The sequence below is a fragment of the Pan troglodytes genome, chromosome 7 (assembly GCF_028858775.2).
Source record: "Pan troglodytes isolate AG18354 chromosome 7, NHGRI_mPanTro3-v2.0_pri, whole genome shotgun sequence".
Taxonomy (NCBI): domain Eukaryota; kingdom Metazoa; phylum Chordata; class Mammalia; order Primates; family Hominidae; genus Pan; species Pan troglodytes.
In genome coordinates, this window is record NC_072405.2 from 97545119 (window position 1) to 97560959 (window position 15841).

At 32.8% G+C, this 15841-nt stretch overlaps 1 protein-coding gene across 4 annotated transcripts in view; it reads left to right on the forward strand.

Moving 5' to 3' along the window:
* The window catches only part of CNBD1 (cyclic nucleotide binding domain containing 1), a 622857-nt gene that overhangs the window by 413466 nt on the left and 193550 nt on the right, over window positions 1-15841 (forward strand). For all 4 annotated transcript variants that reach the window (XM_054656870.1, XM_016959647.3, XM_063817255.1 and 1 more), the window contains 2 exons: window positions 12239-12376; window positions 14100-14232. In XM_054656870.1, coding sequence (XP_054512845.1) covers window positions 12239-12376; window positions 14100-14232 — 271 coding nt within the window. The remainder of the gene's footprint in view (window positions 1-12238; window positions 12377-14099; window positions 14233-15841) is intronic.

Here is a 15841-nt window from a genome sequence, read left to right on the forward strand (position 1 = left end):
ATTGAAAAATTTTAAATTATTTTCACATTGAAGTTAGGCTGACACAGTTATTTCAATTTATATCTCAGCTTATTCAACTGAATCTTCTTTATAAGACTATATTAAATTCAGAGTAAATGAAAATGTGAGCAATTGAATTTAGTGTTATGTGGGAGAAATGTTTTCTTTTGAATAAGACAGGAGCAATGTTTCTAGTTTATTACAAGAAAAAGTCTGTGATATTAAGCTCCCAAAATGTATCATCTTTTATACAAAATTCAGATCATATCAGAGCAGTCAATTTATACATGGATAAAGCATATAACAAATGAATGATGGTAATCCATTAAGCCAAAGGGTTTTATAACTTCAATAGCTAGTGAACATGTGGTGAGCAGTTGTGTATGAATACATATAAAGTATGCATTTAAATGTACACTCCATTAAGTTTTTAATAAACCTTATGTGCTAACTTTAAAAAATTTATGATTATTTAAATTAGTCACTAACAACATCTTTAACACTAAATTTCACATTATAACACAGAAATATTTTTAGTTCTTCATGCTCGCTCTTCCGAAAATTGTTAATATGCTTATAGTTATATTTTTTACAGTGTAACATCCAAGTATGGAGGGGCAATTCTACCAAATGTTATGCTGAAATAATTATTTCCAGTGACTGAATGATGTTACCCTTATATATCAGACGGATCAATTTCCCCTAATAATAGGAAAATTTTAAAATTTCAAATAATAGTAGTACTGTAGTAGTGATTATATAACAGTAGTACAGTAACGGCAATACAGAGAACCAATAATGTTTAGAAAATTATGAAATATAGCTCAAATTATTTTATTAATTGGTTTAATTTTTAAAATATATATCTGGTTGAATTAAATATTCAATAATTCCTACTGAAATTCATGAAAATGCTGAATCATGATGGGCGACTATTGGAATTTAGTTAATAACTAACTGGGCACATAGGAAGAAGAAACGTTCTGCCTCTTTACGATTAAGTAAGAAGAAGCCCAAATCTACCTGAACAGAAAAGGGAGACTGTTGTTCCAGTCAATGCTGAAGGTTTTGTTTCTCTGAAACAAATTCAAAATAACAACAAACCAATGCAAATAGGAATACTTGAGATCCACTTGAGATTCAATTCATGGTTATCAGCCAAACTGTGCTCTTGAACTAATAGGATGCAGCCTGAGCTGTTCAGGAGACTTTATGTTGTGAGTAATGTGACACTTATCCCAGTAACTTGTTTTCTCTAAGTTCTCCAGTTACTTTATCATGAATATCGTTATTCTTTGCTGATCCACTCCTTTTCTTGCACTCTTATCTTTTTATAAAGTAGTAAGTGTATAGCTCTTTAAAAGATTTTTGAAATAATTTAATTGACAAGTAAGTTTCTTTTTAATTATTATACTTTAAGTTTTAGGGTACATGTGCACAATGTGCAGGTTAGTTACATATGTATTCATGTGCCATGCTGGTGCGCTGCACCCACTAACTCATCATCTAGCATTAGGTATATCTCCCAATGCTATCCCTCCCCCCTCCCCCCACCCCACAACAGTCCCCAGAGTGATGTTCCCCTTCCTGTGTCCATGTGTTCTCGTTGTTCAATTCCCACCTATGAGTGAGAATATGCGGTGTTTGGTTTTTTGTTCTTGCGATAGTTTACTGAGAATGATGATTTCCAATTTCATCCATGTCCCTACAAAAGACATGAGCTCATCATTTTTTATGGCTGCATAGTATTCCATAGTGTATATGTGCCACATTTTCTTAATCCAGTCTATCATTGTTGGACATTTGGGTTGGTTCCAAGTCTTTGCTATTGTGAATGGTGCTGCAATAAACATACGTGTGCATGTGTCTTTATAGCAGCATGATTTATAGTCCTTTGGGTATATACCCAGTAATGGGATGGCTGGGTCAAATGGTATTTCTAGTTCTAGATCCCTGAGGAATCGCCACACTGACTTCCACAGTGATTGAACTAGTTTACAGTCCCACCAACAGTGTAAAAGTGTTCCTATTTTTCCACATCCTCTCCAGCACCTGTTGTTTCCTGACTTTTTAATGATCGCCATTCTAACTGGTGTGAGATTATATCTCATTGTGGTTTTGATTTGCATTTCTCTGATGGCCAGTGATGGTGAGCATTTTTTCATGTGTTTTTTGGCTGCATAAATGTCTTCTTTTGAGAAGTGTCTGTTCATCTCCTTCGCCCACTTTTTGATGGGGTTGTTTTTTTCTTGTAAATTTGTTTGAGTTCATTGTAGATTCTGGATATTAGCCCTTTGTCAGATGAGTAGATTGCGAAAGTTTTCTCCCATTCTGTAGGTTGCCTGTTCACTCTGATGGTAGTTTCTTTTGCTGTACAGAAGCTCTTTAGTTTAATTAGATCCCATTTGTCAATTTTGGCTTTTGTTGCCATTGCTTTTGGTGTTTTAGACATGAAGTCCTTGCCCATGCCTATGTCCTGAATGGTAATGCCTAGGTTTTCTTCTAGGGTTTTTATGGTTTTAGGTCTAACGTTTAAGTCTTTAATCCATCTTGAATTGATTTTTGTATAAGGTGTAAGGAAGGGATCCAGTTTCAGCTTTCTACATATGGCTAGCCAGTTTTCCCAGCACCATTTATTAAATAGGGGATCCTTTCCCCATTGCTTGTTTTTTTCAGGTTTGTCAAAGATCAGATAGTTGTAGATATGCGGCATTATTTCTGAGGGCTCCGTTCTGTTCCATTGATCTATATCTCTGTTTTGGTACCAGTACCATGCTGTTTTGGTTACTGTAGCCTTGTAGTATAGTTTGAAGTCTGGTAGTGTGATGCCTCCAGCTTTGTTCTTTTGGCTTAGGATTGACTTGGCGATGTGGGCTCTTTCTTGGTTCCATGTGAACTTTAAAGTAGTTTTTTCCAATTCTATGAAGAAAGTCATTGGTAGCTTGATGGGGATAGCATTGAATCTGTAAATTACCTTGGGCAGTATGGCCATTTTCACGATATTGATTCTTCCTACCCATGAGCATGGAATGTTCTTCCATTTGTTTGTATGCTCTTTTATTTCATTGAGCAGTGGTTTGTAGTTCTCCTTGAGGAGGTCCAATGGATGCAGAAAAGGCCTTTGACAAAATTCAACAACACTTTATGCTAAAAACTCTCAATAAATTAGGTATTGATGGGACGTATCTCAAAATAATAAGAGCTATCTATGACAAACCCACAGCCAATATCATACTGAATGGGCAAAAACTGGAAGCATTCCCTTTGAAAACTGGCACAAGACAGGGATGCCCTCTCTCACCACTCCTATTCAACATAGTGTTGGAAATTCTGGCCAGGGCAATTAGACAGGAGAAGGAAATAAAGGGTATTCAATTAGGAAAAGAGGAAGTCAAATTGTCCCTGTTTGCAGATGACATGATTGTATATCTAGAAAACCCCATTGTCTCAGCCCAAAATCTCCTTAAGCTGATAATCAACTTCAGCAAAGTCTCAGGATACAAAATCAATGTACAAAAATCACAAGCATTCTTATACACCAGCAACAGACAAACAGAGAGCCAAATCATGAGTGAACTCCCATTCACAATTGCTTCAAAGAGAGTAAAAAACCTAGGAATCCACCTTACAAGGGACCTGAAGGACAAATAAACTTTAAAAATGACACACACACATATGACAAATATAACCCTCACAGTAGGAATCAATGGTAAATTCATTACTCTCATTACTATCTAATACGTATAAATAGTATAGGCATTGGAGAGTCTTTGTTACTAATACATTGATATTAGTTGGCTTGCTTATCACCTACAATTAATGTCTTCCTATCTATATGTAGAAATTATTTTTCCTTGGATGTTACCAATGCCTTCCTTTTATTAAGATGCTGTCATCTTGATCCTTCTTTCAGTTTTTATTTTATTTAAGGGAAAAAATATCAAAATGAGATTCAGGCTCTTCAGGACATTTTTTCCTATTACAAGCAATAATTTATGTAGAAATTTTTGGTTTACTTTACCAGAATCTCCACCTTTATGAGAAAAGGCTTGGATGCCATGGTCTGGTTGCTTGTTCTGAATAATTTTGTTACTCACTTCATAATGCGTTGATAAGGGTAAGCAAGAAAAAACAGTCCAAACAACAGAAATGGAGAAACGGAAGTAGGTCTTGTTTAAAAGAAGCTCAGTTGCTTCAGTCTATTGAATGTCAGTCTGCTTTATACCATGGTGAAGTAGCTTGCATCAGACCAGTCCCCTTGCTGAGAACAACTATAAAAGCTGAATAACACCAAATTAATAACAGTTTGAAGGTTTTGAAGAGCAATCAAGGGAACCAAGATTAGAGTGGCTATAATTCAAGAAAGAAGGGAAATACATTATTTCGAGCCAGACATGTCCTGCTGCTTTTCCTTAGAGACATCCAACAACTTGCAAGCATCATAAGGATAAACAAATGAGCAGAAAATAGTGAATAGAACTTACAGGAACCTTAGAATGCCAGAGCACCATGAATCTGAGTTTAGTCTACCAGGCAGTCAGGCCTTGAGGGGCCAAGATACTGAGAAAAGGGAACCAGAGAAAATGGAGCTTGAATAATTATTTTTTTTTGGAAATATACATCTGGTTGAATTAACTATTCAATAGTTCCTTCTTACATTTATGAAAGTGCTGAATCATGATGGGTCATTTATATATATATATATATATACATATGCATATATGTATATGTATAGATTTATTATAAGGAATTAGCTCAGGTAATTATGGAGGCTGGCAAGTCCAAAATCTGCAGAGGTGATGTCCAAGTTTGAGTATGATGGCTGAAAACTGCTATAGAGCCAGAAAGAGCTAATGTACCTGTACTCAAGCTGTCAAGGAGGATAATTCTGTCTTATTCAGGGGAAGGTCAGCCTTTTATGCTATACAGGCCTTTAACTTTTTGGATAAGACCCACCCACAGTATGGAGGGCAATCTGATTTACTCAGTCTATATATCTAAATGTTAATCTTTACCAATTTAAATCAGAACTCATCCAAAGACATCTCCAGAGAAACACACAGAAAAATGTTTGACCAAATATTTGGACACTCCATGATCCAGTCAAATTGACACAGAAAATGAACCATCATAGAATTTGAGTAATATGTAGCTACAAATTTAAGAAGTAGAACTTTCGCCAGTCTCTTGTATTTTATAGACAGAAATTAGGAGTCCTGGGTCTGTCAAGTATAAGAGGTCCTGAAAAATATGTCAGTCTATCAGTTGAAACCCAGAACCAAAACACTGTCCTAAAGACTGAAAACCAGTCTCAAAATACCTCAATTATTGATTGGGGCCATTTAGTCTGCTCCTATACTAATTGACTGTGAGAAAAATAAAGTACCTCAGAGAAAGATGACATATCTAGAACAATCAATGGTTTTCATACACAACATCCAGCATTGACTAAAAAGTTACCAGGAATGTCAAAACACAAGACAACATTTTTTACAAACAATAAAAAATCAGTAGAAACAAACACACAGGTAATTTAGATATTGGAGTTATTAGTTCACAATAATAATAATATTTCCAAGATCATATCTGACAATGAAAGAAACTAGAATCATGAACAATAAATAAGAAAATGGAAGCTTCATAACTTAAAAATGTAAAATGAAATTAATAACTCAATAGATGTAGTTATTAGCAGATTAGACACTGAAGAAGAGAGTTACTAAACTGGAAAGTTGATTAGTAGAACATGTCATAAGTAAATATGAAGAAGAAAAAAGATGAATGATAGAAAAGAACATAACTTAGATATGAGAAATGAAAAATTCTGATAAGTATGCAATTAAAAGCCCAACACAAGGATAAATAAGAAATATAGTGAAACAATATTTAGTCCTGCCTGAAGCAGTACTGATTGAAATTTTTTTCTGACTGTGGAAAGACATCTAATAACAGATTTAAGTTGCTGTATGAATTACAAGTGAAACAACCACAACTAGACACATTAAAATTAAACTAATGTAAATCAAAGGTAGTTAAAAGTCAAAGTAGACAAAAAAGAAACACACTCCAAGGTAAATTTTAATGAACTCGTAACAAATAATGAATGCCAGACAACAATAACATATATTTTTAAAGCATTCAGGAAAAAAAGTAACTTCTGACCTAGACTTTTATAACCAGTAAAACCATCTTTTTGAATGAAGGCAAAATAACGTTGTATTCAGACAAAGAGTAAAGAAAGATCTCATTGCAAGAAAAGTTACAGTAAAAGGGATGACAAGGAGACAAACTTTGGCAGAAACAAAGTTATCCAGAATTCAAGTACAGAAAAGTAGAAAGAACTGAAGAACAAAGAAACTTCTTGGTGAATATGTGGATAAATCTAAATATTAGCTGACTGTATAAATCAATATTATTCCTTGTGAAGTTCCTACATGTATATAGAAATAAAATACATCAGAAGTAGCAAAAACAGCAATAGAATAGTGTAAAAAAAATTTTCAATCCTTGCCTTTCTGAAAAGTGGAAAAGGTAATATAGCACTTCCTTCTTATCTGTGGTTTCACTTTCCAGTTTCAGTAACCTGAGGTCAACTTTGGTCTGAAAATTCCATTATTATGTTTAAATTTTTTTCTAAATTTATAATTTTTCTATTTAATTAATAGTTATTTTTGTTAATCTTTTATTGTGCCTAATTTATAAAGTAAACTTTATCATAGATACATATGTAAAGAAAAAAACACATATAGGATTCAGTATTATCTGCAATTTCTGCATGCAAAAACAGTCTGGAATGTATCTTCCATGCATAATGAGGGACACTGTAATTTAGGGTACACTTTAGTAAGACAAGGATGCATTGGTAATAACTAATCAACAAAATGATAATAAAAGAATATATAAGTTAAAAGAGAACATAAAATATAGAAAAAATATTTGATTAGCTCAAAATTTAGCAATAAGTAGGAAATGACACAAAGAAATAGAAAAATAGCAAATATTAAGATGGCAGATTTAAAAGCAAATATACATTAAACGTAAACAGACTAAATACTTTCATTAAAAAACAAAGATTGTCATATTGCATAAAGCAATACCCTGTATGATTACCCACCTTATTAGAAGGATACAGAAAGTTGCAAAGTAAAATAACAGATAAACCAGATTATACTAACCAGAAGGCCAAAGTAGCTGTACTATAGTAGGCAAAGTAGATTTTATTGCAAGAGCATCATTAAAAATAAAGATATTTCATAATGAGTATGAAATGTATATGCACTAAAAATTATTATCTCAAAATATACAAGTAAATATGCTTATGTTTTATATAGAGATTATATATTTTTATATGTATAAATATAACTAAATCTGTGTAGTGAAACCACAGATAAAAAGGAAATGCTTTATATTACCTTTTCCACTTCTCAGAAAGGCAAGGATTGAAAAATAATATATTTATATACGTATGAGGGACATAATAGGAAGCCATGCTTAGCCAACTTTTAAAGAGAAATTTATTGGCTACATTTACAAACTGATTTGATTTGTAGGTTTTACTTAGAAAGTGCATATTCATATTATCCTGAAAGATATTTTTTTCTATAATTGAAAAGGTGATCCTCTTTGATTCAGCATATAGGCTTGGAATAAATTTATCCAGAAAATTTCTATTTAAGCATACAGACCCATCCCTCAGACAATGGAATGCGTTAGGTCCCCATCAGATTCTCACATTCAGTTAGTTCCAACTTTACCTTCCAGATATCAGTGTATAGTTCCACATTCTCCCGAAGCATGTGAAATATTATAAAATGCAATATCTTTCTAATCTTTTCTTATCATGGTTTGGTTTTGAGAATGCACTTTTTATAAAGGCCATTAGAGTCTAAATCTTTGGAGAAAAATAATTTTTTTCAATCTGGAGCAGTGCTTATTACTCTTCTTTGGAGACTTAGACAACTTTGAGAATATAATTAAAGCTAATAGAAACTCATTCAAGAAAAATAGATGTACAAATAATCACAAACTATGGAATAATATATTAGAAGTTCAAGAAGTTCATCTATTGACGAGATTATGAGTGCCTGATCTTTGTGTTTTTTTTGGTCCATTTCATCAGCCCCTTAGAAAAGAAAAAACACGTTGTGCAAAGTTTAGAGCAAGCTACTATTTAAAAATAGTAGCTCTAATTTTACTTATGGATCTTATTTAATGTGTAAATGCCTGGAGGCTAAAAGCAATGGAAAAAATAAGGACAAAAATTATACCTATGAAATACTTCTGTTTTTCAGGAAATTGTATTTTTATAAAATGCAGTTTAGAACAAATCTCAACATTATGACTTTATTCAAAAGAAAGATTTATAGATTTACCAATTCTTATTCAGAGGGAGATTGTTCGGGTTATGTATTATTATAGAAGTTGAAAAAAGCATGAGAATACATCATTTCTCAATAAACTTAGTTATCAATTTATTTTTCAGTAAAATAACATGAGAATTTACAAGTATGAGAAACTATTCCATCTGTGCAACTCTACCAACTATCCCCACCAGAAGAGGATTATCTATGTAGCCTTAATAGATGATATTTTCAAAAAAATTGAGAGAGACTGAGCTATAAAGTAAATAGCTTTATAGTGTTGTCTCATTTAAGAACTGCTATATTTATTAAAAATTCAGAAAATGCAGAATATAAAGTAGACCATGATTATTACCTGCAGTTTTCAGATATAACAACTGTAATCATCTGCTGTATATCATTTAGATATTTTATGTATATTTTTAAAGGTATCAAAACAAACAACACATGTATGGAAGATAACTCAGCATTCTGTTTCAAAGTCACATTTTAAATTTCTTTAATAAGTGTCTAAAATTTACAAATGTAATACATACTTTTTATGGCCATTGAAACAAATACAAGGAGGTTGGAGGAAATTTTAATAAATATTCTGCCAGTTTAGCTCCATCACTATCCCCTGAACATATGAACCATATCAACCTGACATGTATGCTTGCACATCTTCCTCTGAATTGACGCTGGCATTTAAACAACTGCATACACATATGGATTACTGTTTTTCTAACTGTTCATTTTTTAAAAAATGATTTTTAATATACTATCTACTATTTGTTTTTTTCATCAGAATTCTTCTAGGCTAAGATATATATATATATATATGTGTGTGTGTGTAACTAATTTTTACCAGTATATTAAAACTTAGACTTGGTTGAATTCCTTAAAATGTATTTATTTCTACAAGGTAGATTCTTAGGAGATGCGTTTCTGGGTAAGACACTGCATACATTTTTTAGTTTATTTTAATAGATATTGCCAGATAATTTCTCATTTTTAAAGGTTTTTACAGTTTCCAGAGTTATAAATGAAAGTTATCTCCCTAATCCTATAGGTTAGAGGACTTTAATATTTTCAATCTGGTGGATAAAAACCATGTGGTATTATGACATTAATTACAATTTTCTGTCTCCTACTGAGATTGAGCAGGTTTCTTTTGTGTGTGAGTCATTTGGTTCATCTCTTCTGGAAATAATTTTTCTTCTAAAAATATTTTTGGTATTTTTCAATAACTATTTGTTTTGGTTATTTTCTTTTAGTCAAATTATAGATGTTTATTAGATATTTGAGGTATTATTCTTTATATTTGCCATTTTTGTAGGAAATATCCCTCACTTCATCACTTTATTTTTTTGTCATTGTACTTTTTTTCAACTTGTATATAATTAAATTTGTAATTTGAAGGAAACCTATACAATATTTTTCTTTCCTAGCCCAAGAATATAAAGATTCTCAAATATTTTAATTCTAACTTTCTGCTTGTCTCTTCTGAGTGTTTGAAAGCAATTTAAATCTCTCTTATTTTAAAAGAGTACCATATTAGTCATTCTAAAATTATTATATATCAATAATGCTATTTACATTTACCAATGTTTTTAGCTAATTATTTGCCCTCCATTTTGGATTCAGTATTGTTCTAGCTGAAATTCATCTTTTAGTCATTTGTTTCTTATAATGTCTAAAATTATTATCTTGTTTCTTTACTCTTACTCTAAATTGCTATTTCAAGTAAATAAAGAATTCTGGGTTGAATGTTATTTTTCCTGAGCACTTTTAAGATAACCATATTTACAGAACAAAATGGAAAATTATAAATATTAATACTTTTAAAAATATTTCAACTAAAATAATTGGTGTGTAAGGCGTATTGGAAGTTTTATAATTTCCTAATTATTAATATTAGGGAGTCTGATGATATTTTTTAATTAATTGAAAAAGAAAGCTTTAATATTATTCAAAGTCATGGATGATTTTTGCTTTCATAATGGCTTATTAGGTAATTCCAACTAACTCCCTAAAACAATAGATAAATTGAAAAAATGTAAGTGGACAATATCTGCTTGAAATTATTGCTAGCTAATGAGATCGTAAATAGGAGATCTAGCAGAGGAGAAAGATTAGGAGAATATACCAAATCCTGAGCAGGAATATAAAAGCAAATGCATCTTTCAGTTTTGTGTGTTGCTTGGTTTGGACAACTCACTTCCCTCAGCCCTGGAAAACTTGCAGCCATTATCACTTATGTATCACCGTTTTCCCATTCTTTTCAGTTTCTTCTAGAATTTCTGTTAGATATATGCTAAACGGTCTCCATCTATCTTCTGTAGCTATTACAACCCCCTTCTTATTTCCATTTCTTCTACATTTTATTCCAGAGTATTTTCTTGTATATTATCCATGTAATGAATTCTTTTTAAAATTATCTTTAATCTACAAATTATTGTGACCATTATTTACAGAAGTTTTATTTTGTTCTTTTCCAAAATACTTCTTTTTGCTTCCATCATGTCGTGTTCTGATTTTTATAGTCTACACATTTTAAATATTTGTAGTTTCTTTTAGGTTGTTCAATTTTTTTCTCCTTCTTCATGGACTTCCCTTTATAGGGGTTTATTCATTTGTGTGACTTGTAATTTTTTTTATTAAGATTTTGTCATCAGCAAGGATTGCTTTCTGTGGGAGTTCCTTTCTCTCTGAATTTTTACATAAGGTTAAGTTTGTATAATACCTTCCTGGATCCTAGGAGTTTTACTAGTTGTGTACCAGGCTTTTTATTGATTTTTCAGCTTTGGGTCTTCTACTATGCATAAGTGTATGCTCTGTACTCATTCAAGTTGCAGACCTAGGTTCTTGATTTTCTAACAATTCTGTCCAGTTTCATGGCTAGATAGCCAGCTTCTATGTGGCTTTCATAAAGTACTGGATGTAGTTCTTCCTGTCCCCACTTCACAACTGGGGCAATCCTCCAAGCTCACCTTGCATGGCTCTGAGTCCCATCTCCTGTTCCTACATGTACAACAAGCCTCAGAACTCAGCTCTTCAGGACCTTATTTGGGTTTGATAGGACTGTGGCCCACTTTGGCCTCAGCTGTGACTGTTTGACATTTTAAATTTCCTCTATATATTTGGACTTGCAGATTCGAGCTCAGTTATGCATTTAGCTAAAAAGAAAAATAGTCTATGGATTTGAAGTAGAAAAATGGAAGTTTTCCCATATCATCTTAGATAGGCATATCGACCTGATGTTTTCCCTAAGAAGCTCCTCAGCCTCTCATAAAAATACGCTCCTTATCCTTCACATGCCCTCCACTTTTTCCTGGGTAAATATAAATGTAGGTTCTCTGTGCAACTATATATAATATCATTATAACCTAATAACTCATGACATGTATTCTAGTAGTAACATTTTTCCATGCCTAATATTTATCATTTACATATTAAATTAAGCAATCATCCATAAATATTAATGGTTTATATACTGTTTAACATTTTATTCATTTTTGTTATTACTGAATACTACCAACATGTGATAATAAAACAAACAGAAGATCATATATATAAGTGTACAATATTTCTTCATTCTTTCAACTACTATTTATTGAATGGCTGCTATATTCCAAGCACTCTAATAGGCACTTTAAATCACTGAATAAAACAGAAGATTTTTTATGTTATTTTCTTCATGTCGGTGAAAAAGAATGGCCATTTCTCTTGCCTTGGGAAGTGACATCGAGCAGAAGTAGTAGGAGCCATCCATGCAGAGACAGTTTAGAACCCCCTCTTTCATAGAATGAAAGCTTGACCTACAATCCAATCCTTCACTGGCATTTTCATGTTGATGAGTGGTAATAAACATTAACTTGTCTCTGGTATTTTTACAGCTTAGCAAATGGAGTACCTTTGGGACTCTGGAAGTTATGCCTCAGAATGAATCGGAAACACAGATGTTCTCGGTGGTGACAGAAGACGATTGTGAAATTCTTAAAATCCCAGCAAAGGGATATGCAAAGATAAAGGAGGTAAGATGATATCTAATATTTTATATAAACAAAAATTGGGCATAAACTCAAGCTACATTTTGATTCTCTAGACAAAGACAGCTATATCTGTTTTATTTTTAAATTTTATTTTAACCTAGAGACCATAAAAATGTTATTTGACAAAAATCACTTAAGAGTGCTGGCGATAGGTAAGTGAGGTGTAAACAAAGGTCTCAATGAATATATTTCAGGTAATTTTTAAATACCCTTTGGCTTTTCATTAATTTTAAACTCATTAATTTATTCATTCATTCACTCACTCATTCATTCAACAAATATGTGTTTTGCATGTCCGCAGCATGTCATATGCTAAGAATACTAGAATAATAAGACAGATAATAGTACTGCTGCTTTCCCAGTCTCTATAGTCTACTTTAAAAGGAAAAATACTTGAATGTGATTGGCATGATATTTCATAATTACAACAGATATCAAACTCAGAGCTGCATGAATAAGTGATAACAACTTATTCTGATTCCCTAATTCTGCGTTTTTAAGATAACTTCATTTACTTAAAGTTTAATAATTTATTCTCTTCTAATCAAATCCAAATTTTTTCTTGACTCCTATTTTTCCTCCTTTGGATATCAGAGGAAGTTTGTATAAATAATGAGATTGAGGCTAGGGGTGGTGGCTCATGCCTGTAATCTCAGCACTTTGGGAGGCCAAGGAGGGTATATCACCTGAGGTGGGGAGTTCGAGCCAGCCTGACCAACATGGAGAAACCCCTTCTCTACTAAAAAGACAAAATTAGCCGGGCTTGGTGGCACATCCCTGTAATCCCAGCACTTTAGGAGACCAAGGCAGGCAGATCACCTGAGGTCGGGAGTTGGAGACCAGCCTGACCAACATGGAGAAACCCTGTCTCTACTGAAAATACAAAATTAGCCGGACATGGTGGTGCATGCCTGTAATCCCAGCTACTCGGGAGGCTGAGGCAGGAGAATTGCTTGAACCCAGGAAGTGGAGTTTGTGGTGAGGAAAGATCGCACCATTGCACTCCAGCCTGGGCAACAAGAGTGAAACTCCATCTCAAAAATAAATAAATAAATAAATAATAATGGGATTCAAAGGTTTCCATGATCCTGCTGTTTCATCTTTTTTTGAATGAGCTTAAGCCAGGTGCAGGTCCTGCAGAAAGCTGGCATAAGCCATGGTTCAGTGCTCATGTGGAGTGGAGTTGAGTAGACATCCATCTTCTTGGGTCTCCAGTGGTGGGGAATTCTTGTGATTTAGTGGTCCCAGTGTCAGCAGTGCAGGTAATTCTCTCAGAATTCAACGTTATTCCAAATCCCTGATGTTTATTTGTTTTGATTTTCAGAGTGGCTAGCTTTAACAAAAAATTCTTTATGTTTTGTTTTTATTTCCCAAATATCAGTACCAGTTACTTGATTTTATCAAACACAACTTTTTAGTTTAATCTTGACTATGACAGGGTTTTTAAAAACTTCTAAAACATTTATAGAAGTATAATAAATTATGAAAGGTGAGCAAATATAATTTTAGTAAGTAGATCTGAAGATTAACATTTTAATATGTCTATGTGGCCATAGAGTGATGCTCAGATAAAATTCAAATGTATTCTATACTAACTTATATTCATATGGCCTTTATTTTACTTCTCTCACCATTTATCTATTTGCTATTTCTTTGATTTTAAATTGCCTGTTATTAAAATTTTGATAATGACATTCTATTTTAGGAAAAAATAAAACTTGAAAATATGCAAAAGGTGAAATTAATCCGTATGTGTCCTTATTATGAGGAATGGCCTACTTTATCCATATATGAGCTAATTGCACTCCTTAAATGGAAAAAATTTCCTCCAGGTCATGGTAAGTTTAATGCAATTTAGATCATTTTGTTTGCATTCTGTTATATTATTGGAATTGAAATTCTTCATAGTTGTAATATTTTATACAATATTTCTTCATATAAATATTCTCTAATTTATTTGATAATAACATTTGAATTGGACATTTAGATTATTTCCTGCTTTTTATTAAAAATGATACTGTACTGGCTTGAAGTGTGGTCTCAGGACTAACCTTACTTTTAACATCTCTCTCTACTCCGTATAACTGTTCCCCACTTGCTCCACCCTGACAGTTACTATAAGGGCCAAACTGAAAAGGATAAATACTAGAGGGTATAGCCACTCACACAGGAGAAAAGGAAAAAAACAATTTTTTTCTTTTCCTTTTTCCTGGGTGGATAACTATTTAAGCAGCAAGTTTGCTAATCTGTACTTGTGCTACATATATTAGCCGTGGAAAAAAATAATTATGGAGAATGAGTGAGGCCTAGATAAGAGAAAGCAGCAGTGAAGCACCTACATTTTCAATATTCAGCATAGCAAGGATGCACGGATTTCCTGGATTATGTGTACACAAAAGTGTAGGTGGTATTGAGTCATTTTGCATGATTTGTCCATCTATGAAAGCCAATTTAACAAGGGTTGCTAAACCAAGAGGAACTGTGGTAGGATGGGCCAGAGCTTTAGGTCTCTTTTGGTAAGGAAACACAATTGCTACATGAGAGACAGCCACAGATAACAGAGAGAGGATGGCGACCTCGCCTCTCTTTCCTCACAGCCAGTGAAGGAGCCAGAGCTTAGATTATAATGGAAGAGGAAGTGTTTGAAAGAAATACTTCTACCCCAAGTCTGCAAAGCCACAATTATAGTGAGGGACATTTTTAATTTAAGTTTGAGATTAAAGTTCTAAAACGAATGAATCTGATTGGTAAATTCTAGACAGCAACTATTTTAATAATAAAAACATGGCAGACTAGTTATGAAGTCTGGCTAAGGTATCCTTTGAGGGAAACACTGTAACACAGGAAAACAAGGTTCAGCATACCAGGAGTTCTTTTACTGAAAAAAAGTAAATATCATTAGAGGCAAGTTTATGCTTTAAAAAGCAGGGATACTCTAATAAACCACTTAAATTTGGTGAGAATCTAAAACCTTTCTCGTATTTCTTCCAAATTTCCTTCTACTGCTTGCATTTATATTTTATCTATCATGTTTTTGAGATGTAGCATTTAATCCATGTTTAGTCAAATAACTATTTTTGCTCATAAATTTGAATATTTGTAATATTATGTTTTTGTTTATGACATTTTTTTCCTAATTAGTTATAAATGGCATTTTTTTAACCAAAAGTACAAATGGAAGGCAAGTAGTAAACTGACTTGTAAAAAATCGGGAATTGAATATTTCTAAATTCCCCATGTTTATTACATAGAAACAGATGAGCATCCCAGAACCAGTTTGATACCTCCAGGTGCCAGTGATTCAAGTACCTGTGATGATGATGCCTTTTTGTTCCTTCATTCATCCTTCACTGGTCTCTTTTGTTTTGGACAATATTTTCTAACGTAGCATATTAATTCTTATAATAATTTTTCACCATATTTGCTATTTTTCATGGTTGCTTTATT